This window comes from Lycium ferocissimum, chromosome 1 (genome assembly GCF_029784015.1).
Source record: "Lycium ferocissimum isolate CSIRO_LF1 chromosome 1, AGI_CSIRO_Lferr_CH_V1, whole genome shotgun sequence".
Classification (NCBI taxonomy): Eukaryota; Viridiplantae; Streptophyta; class Magnoliopsida; order Solanales; family Solanaceae; genus Lycium; species Lycium ferocissimum.
In genome coordinates, this window is record NC_081342.1 from 56,409,108 (window position 1) to 56,420,714 (window position 11,607).

At 31.9% G+C, this 11,607-nt stretch overlaps 1 protein-coding gene across 1 annotated transcript; it reads right to left on the reverse strand.

Annotated features, from left to right (window-relative positions):
• Positions 1-6,796: 6,796 nt before the first annotated feature.
• LOC132065531 (zinc finger BED domain-containing protein RICESLEEPER 2-like) lies at positions 6,797-7,993 on the reverse strand. The gene has a single exon (XM_059458965.1). The coding sequence runs from the start codon at positions 7,991-7,993 to the stop codon at positions 6,797-6,799; it is 1,197 nt and encodes a 398-aa protein (XP_059314948.1).
• Positions 7,994-11,607: the final 3,614 nt, after the last annotated feature.

The following is an 11,607-nucleotide window of genomic DNA, read 5'->3' on the forward strand; positions in this document are numbered from 1 at the left end:
CAGAGAAAAATCGACGAGCGAGCGTGAAGACCTAGAGAAGTAGAAGAAAGGCTGAGAGACCACCGGAATAGTGAAGAAGAAACGCATTACTCACTTTAGTTAGTCTTTATGGTTTGTATATTTTGCAAATGACACAGTGATTCTCCTTAGTGAGTCTCCATATTTTGTTTCTTTTCCTCTTATTTTCCCCTTAATTTCTTAATTGTTGTTAAAATTTGTCTTATTTTGGTTATATCCGCCTCTTTTTATATTTAGTAAGTTGGCAATTCAAATACCGTACATGTTAAGTTTATAATCACAAGATTCAAAGGATATTTTATTATATTATACACATTTTTAATTTATAACCACAAGATTCAAAAGTCTATCTTTATTTCTTAAACTCCGTGTCTAGTCAAACTTAGACACTTAAATTGAAGACAGAGGAGTATATACCAAATGAAGGAAATGAATGGACAATCGAGACAACATGACACGTGGGACTTAAAAAGTAAACGCACAAGAGGTAGAATTAATGTTAAACTTAAAAATGTACACATGTTAGTCCCCGCAAGTACAATTTCATGTGCTTTCTATAATAGAGTAATAAAATGAAGTGTAGAAGTAAAGAAATATAATAACGTAAAAGTGGAATACACGTGTACAGAGAATAGGTGGCAAACCAAGTAGTAGTACTTGTTAAATGAAGTGGACCCGCAACTAAAAAAAAAAGTAAAGAAATCAAGTACAATTGAAATAAGTCCAAATTTAGTGTACAACTTAGACAACTTTTTGTACAATTTGTCAATGTTGTGTTCGTCCTCCTTTACCACTTATATATAATAATAATAATAATAATAATAATAATAATAATAATAATAATAATAATAATAATAATAATAATAATACCAGAGAATTGCAAAGAAGAATAAAATAAACAACAAAATAAAAAACTAAATATCAAAGCAAAGAGGAGCAATGAAAAAATTAAGAGGAGAAGCGATTAAGCGAAGAAACAATCCACAAATGAAACTCCTTAGTGAGTCTCCATATTCTGTTTCTTTTCCCCCTTATTTTTCCCTTAATTTCTCAATTGTTGTTAAAATTTATTTTATTTTGGTTATATCCGCCTCTTTTTATATTTAGTAAGTTGACAATTCAAATATTCTACATGTCAAGTTTATAATCACAAGATTCAAAGGATATTTTATTATATTATACACATTTTTAATTTAGAACCACAAGATTCAAAAGTCCATTTTTATTGTCTAGTCAAACTTAGACACTTAAATTGAGACAGAGGGAGTATATGTCAAATCAAGGAAATGGAAGGACAATTCAGACACTGCGGACATGTAGGGACCTAAAAAGTAAACAGACAAGAGGTAGAATTAATGTTGAACTTCTGAAATGTACACATGTTAGTCCCTACTTAGAGTATAATTTTATGTGATTTTTATAGTAGAGTAATAAAATGAAGGTAAAAGTGAAATACATGTGTATAGATAAGTATTTGCTGAAGAAAACCTCTAGAAATCAAGGCAAGAGGTGTTATGTGGAAAATTGAAGGAAACATGATTTGTGAGAGTGTACAGGTGTTGTGCTGAAATAGAAATACAGTACACATGTGTGTAAAGAGGCATAACAAATTCAATGACCAATGAAATTGGTCCAAGTTTATAGTACAATTGACATTGCTCCAAGTTTATAGTACAATTGACATTGCTTCTAGTACAATAATTGATAGCAGTGTTAGTACCTCTTTCACGTATATATATAATAGAAAATTCCTAACAGCAGCAAATTGATAGAAAAGATGCATAAGAGCCTGTTTGGATGGGCTTAAAAAAGCAGCTTATAAGCTGAAAACAGCTTATAAGCTAAAAAAATTGGAGTAGCCTAACTTATTTAACAGCTTATAAGCTGCTTTAGCTAAGCTAAGCCAAACATGCCCAATTATTTTTTTTGGGCTTATTTTAAGCATAAAATGACTTTAAGCTGACTAGTCAAACACTCAAAAAAGCTGAAAACAGCTTATAAGATGTTTTCAGCAACTTATAAGCCAATCCAAACAGGCTCTAAATATCATATTCATTTTAAATGATTTAAGTGTTTTGAGTTTGGAAGATGGGACCTTAAAAGATTCCCTTCACTACTCACCTAAATGGCAGCGAAGTCCAGTACATCTATGCGAAAATAACTATCACATGCAAACAATTAGGGGTGTTCATGGTTCGATTTGGGTCGGTTATTAATTAAAATCATAACCAAACTAATTTAGTTGGTTTTTAAATGTCTAAAACCATAACCAAACCAAATAAAACAGTAACCACCGGTTTGGTTATTGTCGGTTTGATTCGATTTTTCGATTTATGACTAGCAGCCGTGAGACTTATCAGTAAAACATTAAAAAGTTGAAAAAGACATGTCTTTTTTTTCGGTTCAAACGATAACTTTTATATATAGATTAAGGTGGAACATACATCATAGAAACATTTTCACTATTGGTGATAGTGTAATACTCAAGTTACCCAAAGTTACTAAACTATTACATATAGAGCTAAAAACTAACTTAGTAGAGGCGGCACCATTTTTGTCATCTTAATACACATACCTGGAAATAAAGTAGAGCATAGGAGCTTTTAGTTGTTGTTACAAACATACATATTAAATAAACATAAAGACTACCTAAAATTAAAATTAAAATATATGAAATAAAAAAACTTTGTGTAATGATCCCAAACTTTGGGGCAGTACTTACATTTTGCCCTCAATTCTCCCATTTTATTAAAAAAACTTTGTGTAATGATCCCAAACTTCAGATGTTTTTCTATCATTATCCTCAAGGCTAGGGTCTCGACTACAAGGGATTGTTCTTTTGTGTTTTAGGAGAATTACCCACGGAAGAAGCATTAGGGTATTACCATGTGCTTGAGTTGCAACAAATGCTGATATTACTGAAGTATCTTCTATAGGAACTTTCAAATCTATAATCTCTGTCCTTTTCATATGAAAAATATTAGAAGTTTAGGACCTATTCAGACAAGAAAAAAGAAAGGTATAAATTCAAAAAATAAAAAAGAAACAACCTAAAATCAAATGGCTGACAAAGAAAGGCTAAAAATTTAAGTTAAAGACATTAGAATCTATCGTGAGCTTCTGTTAGTAGGTTTACACTTAAAAAGTTAAAAGACTTAAAGACATGGGCTTGGACATATTCTTACAAACATGGGTCTTAAACAATCATGTGAAATAAGTAGACCAAAAATCAAATTAATGATTAAAAGGTATAAAATATTTATAATTATTTATGAAAAACTAATAATATACATATAAATAATTATAAAATTTATGTATATAATTTATCGGTTTGGTTCGGTTATTTATTCGGTTATTTTTTAATAGAACCATAACCAAACAAAATATTATCGGTTTTTAAAATTTAAAACCAAACCAAATGTCGATTTTTTTATTCGGTTTGGTTTTGGTTTTAACCAAAGTCGTGAACAGCCCTACAAACAATGAATGAATCATGACATGGTCTTTTATACTCCCTCGTCTTATAATAAGTGTCACCTTAGCTAAAAATACGCATATTAAGAAATCAATAATGTAATATGAAGTTTACTAAACTATCCTTATATAATAAAAATAAATTACTTTTTCTTCTTTATTAGAGCATGCATGAATAGTCTTTTTAACATTGAGAATCCAACGATACCAAGTTACTATGTGTCTTTTTGTCTTGAATACATAAACTTGCCACTTTTTGTGTAAGGGTAGAATTGGAAAAAATTAGTCAATTTATGTCTTGGTTTCCTAAAGCGACACTTATTATGAGACAAACTTTTTTGACTAAGATGACACTTATTATGGGAGGGATGGAGTATATGGTAAAACTGAATTTCAATATTGATTGAATTGTGAAAGTTAAGGTGCCCGATAAATAAGGATATTCTTAAAATATCTTTGATTGTCCTCATCTTCACTCTTTTATATAGAAATGAAGTGAAGTGAGAAAAGATCTTTGTGCTTGAACTTACTGAATATTTTTTCTCCAATCATCTAGTATTGTTGGGGGATATCACACGCTGATGGCGTAAATCTGTGAATTTCAACTATTCCCGAAAATAAAATAAAAAGTTTCTTTTTAAAGTTGAGCTTTACTTTCTAATAATAATTAGTACTCAACTAGTAACAAGGACAAAAATTACAAAGAAATAAAAAGAGAAAAATACATAAGTTGTAGCGCAGACTTGGTCTGCTGAACTTTTGATTAATAAATATTAATCTTTGTTATTCTAAAACGATGGTACTTTAAATTTTAGAACCTAGTCAATTGACTACTGCCATGTAATAAAACTCAAAGATAGGTTCTAAAGGTTACTTCTACTGTCGTAGAGCATCATATTCTTTTGGCTCCGCCGTGATTGATGGTTCACTTTATCGTACTGCTTAAAAAAAGTAGTAAAAATTGACCTTCCTAATTGAATTCTCACTTGCTTGATTTGTCCCTTCTTATGTTTTCACTCTTGCTTTGTTTTTTTTTTTTTTTTTTTTACTGACAGCCAAATCTATATATAATATAAAGTTAGGCATAGACAAGATGATGTGATATTTCTCTATAGTTAGCATTCATATTTATCTTTTTCTCCTTTTTAAAAATTTTCTCTACTTTTTATTTTATTTTCTACTACTTTTTATGTACCTTTGTAACAATATTAAATGACTCAATAAGTAAGCGATTACCAACCCTTCTTAGTGGATAACAACAGTTTTCATTTTTCAATTAAGGGACAGTCGTGCCCATTCAAATTAGAAGATCAAAAGCCTTAGCAGTTTCCCTTTTTTTTAATCCTCTTTCATTGAGAATTAAATATCAACATTTGGCATGTTAATAATGTGAAACAGAGAGGAGAGTAATTCTATGATTTGTCAAGGATAACTTGCGAAAGGTTGGAGCTTTCAAGAAAGGGGAGGGAAGGTAAGGAAAAGATTGCTCTCTTAATCGAAGGATGTAAATTATTTTTGATTTCTTATTTCTCTGTATTACTTTTTGTTTTATTTCCTTTTTTTTCAGATTTGGCAAAGTATGAGTTTAAGCATGAGAGTTTCACTAAAAAAAATCCTTCTTTTTTCTTCCCATTTCACTATCGTAGTATTTGTCTTGCGAGTTGAACTTATTTTTTGTTCAATTGACAGTGTAGTTTGAATTTTTTATTTTTTGTCATATGCCTTAACTGCTCCTTTATATATGATCATCTCGGCCTTTCTTCCTTTGTCTGTTTTCACTGATGAATTCACATGAAAGAATGATGTCGAGTTTAAAAGTAGGAGAAATTGTTTTGAGAAAAGGCAAAATCGTGAGGATTTGTTTAGTGAGTTTAAATGAGAGATTAAACGAATACGTTGAGAAAGAGATGACAGCTAGCAAATAATAATACGTCATAGAGAAAGGAAAAAAGAGGAAGGAGAAAAAAAAAAGAGAGAGAAAAAAGCTACAAGAAATAAGAAATGAGAAAGTAAAGTAAAAATATGACACATTGTGGGAGCTTGGTATAAATATGACACATTGTGGGTAGGGATGGGCATGGTACGGTATGGTACGGTATTTGAAACTTCGGTTCGGTAACTTCGGTATTCGATTTTTAAAAATACGATACTATTACCATACCAAACTAATTCGGTATGGTTCGGTATTTTTAAGTTCGGTTTCGGTATTTCACGGTACGGTATTTCGGTAACCATAGTTTATTTAATTTTGACTTACGTTTATACTCATGTAATAAAGGATTATGTCTTTGACTTTTCTCAATTATGAGCCCGTTTGGATTGGCTTATAGCTTAAAGTACATTTGCGCTTATAAAAATTTGAAAAAAAAATAAGTTGGGTAGTCCAACTTATTTTTTTTTATAGTTCGTTTTCAAATTATAAGCGCTTTAGATAAACTAAGTTAAATGGGTCCAATTATTTTTTTGAGCTTATTTTAAGCACAAAATGACTTTAACACCACCAAACACTCAAAAAAGCTGAAAACAGCTTATAAGCCAACTTATAAGCCAATCCAAACGGGCTCTATATAAAACTAACACCATACACAACATATTTAAAAGAAAGTACAAACATTTTTCTTCGTTAATCAATTACACAACGAACATTTGAATCACGATAGAGTAGTCAAAGTTCTAAAGTCTAAACAACATTAGCCAAAATTAAGCATAATCTTCAGTCCTATACAATTTTACACCAAAAAATTCATTCGACGAGAGAGAATAGGCCATTTCCACCATTTTGATTCTTAATGTTTTGGAAAAATAACAAAGACAAATTAAAGGCAACTTCTAGGCCTCAGCACATGTGAAAGGCTGCCTGAAAGCATCAAACTTTTTATAACCTGTCACCAAAATAGAAAAGTCAATGATAGTTGTCCTCTTTTTATTTCAGAATGCATGTCTACTTTGGCATTTTTCTCCTATAAAGCTTTCGAGGCGGCATTAACGTACGTTAGTTTCTATATTTATATGCTTATGATGTTGATATTTTGATAATGAGCTTCAGCAGGGTCACATGCTAGATTTTATGATGTTGAGACATGAATATTAGAACAAGGCGATAAATATACTTACCAAGTTACCACATACGTTGCGACTTATAATTATATATCAATGATGCGAGAATAACTTCCACTCTTGGCCAAATCTAAAAAGAAATAAACATAAGTGTCATCCAATGTAAACAAATAAACTATTTGCAATATCAATATAGAGCTCATACAAACGAAATATTCTTACCAAAGTTCAAATTGCTCCAAATGATCTAAATCTTCCTCGACTCCAACCGGACGTGAGTCCTCTCGAATCCGTCTTGAGAGCACACAAGAGCTTGCACCAATTTGGGAGTCAATGAACTCCTAAAAGAATCAAGAATACGCCCTCCCGTACTAAATGCACTCTCTGAAGCCACACTAGAAACGGGAATTGCTAACACATCACGAGCCATTTCAGCAAGAATAGGAAATCTAGGTGAGTTCATTTTCCACCAAGGCAAGATATCAGTACCATCACTTCCATTCTCACTTGCTTCACCAAGATACTTGTCTAACTCTGTTTTAGCATCCGAACTACCACTCTCAGCTTTATGTTTCTTGAATTGTTGCGTAAATGTTGCAACTGATTTTTTAGATTGACTTTGATGACTACTTACACTTGGTAAGTCCAATGTGTTACCAGATGAAGATGATGAACTTTGAGACTTTATTGAATGTTGTTTTGCATACTCATTAAACAAAGAAATCATGTACTTTTTCACATCACCTATTATTTTTTCTCCTTTTTCTTCTCCATACATGCTCACTAGTGCATAAGTAACATACTCATCCTTGTAGCGCGGATCCAAGATACAAGCAATAAAAATTATTTTATTCATCTTTTCCGGTTCACCCCAATATTTGTTAAATTTCTTTTTCATGTTGGTTGCCATTGAACTCAAATCAGAATCTTCACTTTCTATTAAACCTTTCAGAACATAATGAAGCTCACATATTTCAATAAAGTGAACATTTGATGTAACATAAAGCGAACCTGAGACCTTCAAGGTGAGTTCGTAGAAAGTTTCAAGAAATGTTACCATATGCCTTATATTTTCCCAATTAGTGCTTAAAAGTGAACCTGCAGATTTTCCATCTTCACAAACATGAGCAAGAAGATAATGCAACAATCCACGATCAAGAGCACCATAACTTACACATGCATCCTCGAATTCTTGTGCCACTTTTAACATCAAATAGGTGGAGTTCCACATAGTTGGAACATCTAGGCATAATGATTTCGTACATATTGTCTTTTCAAGTTCACAACATTCTTTAAACTTATTCAACCTTGTCGGGGATTGTCTAATGCATCTTACTACTTGTCTAACACGTTTCACAAAATCGCCCACTTCTTTCAAACCATCTTGAACAACAAGATTGAGAGTGTGAGCCATACATCTCATATGAAGGTGATTACCGTCCATCATATTAGTACCCTATTTACTAAATTGCTTAGACAATTCTTTCACTGCGACGTCATTTGAACTAGCATTATCAACTGTAACAGTGAAGACTTTTTCTAAACCCCAATCAAGCAAGCACTTTGAAATAACACATGCTATATCTTCACCTTTATGACTAGCAATTGGACAAAAGTTTATTATTCTTTTACGCATAGTCCAATCTTTGTCGATATAGTGAATCGTGAGACACATATAATTAATTCTTTGCAATGAGGTCCATGTATCCGTAGTAAGACAAACTCTTTGTCGTGTTTTACATCAAAAGTCTCTTCGGTTTGTGTTTCTCTTCAGCATATAGGTCAAAACAATCCCTAGTTATTGTTTTACGGGAGGGAATGTGAAATTGAGGTTGCGCGACATTCATGAAATTCTTAAAACCTTCCTTTTCAACAAAACGAAAAGGTAGTTCGTCAATGATTATCATCCTAGCTAAAGCAGCCCTACACAATTCCTAATCAAATTTCCAAGGGACAAGCATTCCCTCACTCGACTTTTTACCACCTTGAATTTTTTGAAAGCCTAATAACCTTTGATTAGTTTCAACATTATGGGGAGATTTCGAGCACCTACCCATATGACCATTCAATCCCGAGGTACCATTTTTAATCTTAAAATTTGGATATGGAAAAGCACAATACTTACATTTTACAGTCAGTTCCCTGTTAGGACCATAGATCTTTTCGAAATGATCCCATACAACAGATCTTTCCATTATGGATTTCCTTCTATTTGAATCAGTTCCACTTGTAGCTGTGATTTCATTTGAACCCCCACTTTCATCTATTATAGCTTCAAGCTTTGCCATCTATATGAACAAAAATAATCAGCAAAAGCATCAACAATTAAGCGAGAGAAAAGAAGAGAAACGGAGAAGAAGATTTAGAGCGAGAAATGGAGTTTACCTGGAATAATATATATCGGAAACAACAGTTGAGCAGTGGAAGATCTCAGTCTTGAAAGTTCAAATTTTTTGTTATGGACCAAAGACGACTAAAGAGACACAAAATAGAGAAGAGTGCTTTGGAAGTTTGATGACTTTCTATCTATCTTTGTAGACTTAAGTCTTAGACCTTGCATGAAATGAAAGGACTTTGCCCTGACACAAAGCTATTGTGCCCAAGAAAATTTAGTACTTTTGGATAAAAGGTTAGCTTTGATGGTACAATTTTCTATCAGATACAAATTGACATTAAATGAGATGTGATGTAATTTTTTCTACGAAATCTAGTCTATATATTTAGCAGTAGTAAATATAATATATATGGATTGTATATATGTAGTATAAACTTCGGTACGGTATCTCGGTATTCATTTTATAAATATCAATTACCGTACCGAATACCAAAGAAAATTTAAATTCATACCAAATACCGTAATACCAAAACCATGGTATTAAAAACTTTGGTATCGGTATGGTATCCGGTATATACCGTACCGTGCCCACCCCTAATTGTGGGAGCTTGGTATACAATTCATCACGATTTAAGCAGTGGCGGAGCCGCATCGAGCCAAGGGGGTTCATCCGAACCCCCTGGCGGAAAAAAACACTGTTTTTATAAGGTTAAAATTATTTTTTATGTATATATAATAGATGTTGAACCCCCTTAGGCTTCTTCGTATGTTTACTTTTTAATATTTTGAATCCACTCGGCGAAAATTCTGGCTCTGCCACTGTATTTAAGTATGTGATATGACAACTTCTTTTTCCGTTTTTCTCCATCTTTAAACCTTTTCTCTAAATGAAAAAAAAAAAAAAAAAAAAAAAAACTAACTACAAAATAAGACAAGTAATATATCTAAAAATATAGGAAGTAGTATATACAATATTGTTTAGCAAAATTCAAGATTTCTCAAGTTGTACTAAAATAATGAAACGTACTGTTTTTTATTTTCTTTTGGAATGAAATAAGTCCTAAAAACGACTTATAGTCCTAGATTAGCAAAAAATATTGAAAATGAAATGGTTCAAAATTATTCGTCTGCGTCAATAATATGTGAGAAGCATCTATAACTAAACTTTGATTGTCTCCCATTTTATTTTTAAGTGGTTCGGTTATACATATTGTTGTGATTTGCTAAAGCGTCTTCATGGATAGTAAAGTTGCAATGGAATTTATTACTTAGTTTTATCTTGGGACTTACATCTATCAAATTTTTGATTTACTTTTTTCTATGTCAACAATTCATAAATAGGGAAACGTTGATAAAATACCTCAGGAGCCTCATATTATTCTATCACTTAACCAATTTTTAAAAAAATCTATTTTGCCAGTATGGACTGGTCACCTAATTAGATCATCTATCTGTTACTATTTTGACTATCATTGTAATTGGTAGTTGTGATATTTTCCTAAAAGAAGCAAATTGATAGGAAAGATGCATAAATATCATATTCATATTAAATTATTCAATTAGTGTTCTGAGTTTAAAAGATGGGACCTTAAGAGATTAATAAAAAATTTAGAACACTTCAAATCACGCGCATGTTTCTTATTTTCTTCCCTTCACCACTCGCCTAAATTAAATGGCAGTGAAGTCCAGTATTGTTGTGACACAATAACTATCACATCAAACAATTAATGAATGATAAGCCAAAACTGTTTATCAAAGTTAAAGTGTAGCTACTCTACTTATATATGGTTGTCTTGGTAGGGTCGTAACTCGTAGGGTAGTGCAATTGAATGTTAAATGTGAATTGACAAGCACATGCATATTAGTTCAAGCAAATGTGGCTAGTAACACGAGGTAAAAACATGTTTATTTTCTTAATCTTTTGCCCCAACACTTAAGCCAATTAATTGGCTTGGTGGATGATTGTACTATCAAACAAATGGCTTTATAAAGCTTAATAGGTCCATCAGAAATATACAATTAAGAAAGTTATTCATGAACTACCCACATATCAGAATTTTGTAAGTTTTTCCTATTTAATCATTTGGTATTCAGAACTTGTCAACCAGATTAATTCAAATTTTGTGTCTCATAAGACCTATTAAAGTAAAATATGCTCCCTGCAGTAGATGATAATCCATAAGTTTTCGAGTTGCCATCGGGTATTAGCTTAGCTACTAGTAGTAAGAGGCAATTCTCCATTACAGAACATGAGTTCTGTTGTCATTGTACAAAATGCTAATTTCGCCCTAATTTACTTATAAAACGCCAGGAGGCCTGAGCTGGCCATGTCGATAAAGCTGAGTTTTTTTTTTATTACTTATTACATGGAAAGGAGGGGAAGGGGAAGAGAAAAAAGATAAAGAGAATCAAATGCACATCTAATAAGTGAATGATTTCCATTGATGCAACTAATTTATTAGCCTCGGTGGAAAAGCTTAAAATTGTCTGATACCATAATAAAGTTGAGATCTTGTTGAGATCAAATCTTCTAACCTCAAGAGCGAGAAAAATGAGAAAAATTGTATTTCCAAACTGTTCAATGAATGACACAATAGTGTTATACTTGATAATCCACCTAGCTATCCAAAAATTACTTTCTCCTCCTTTCCCCCAATACAATTAATTAGAAAATTGACATGAATATCCGCTCACCAAGTAATAGCCAGCAAATGTATATTTTA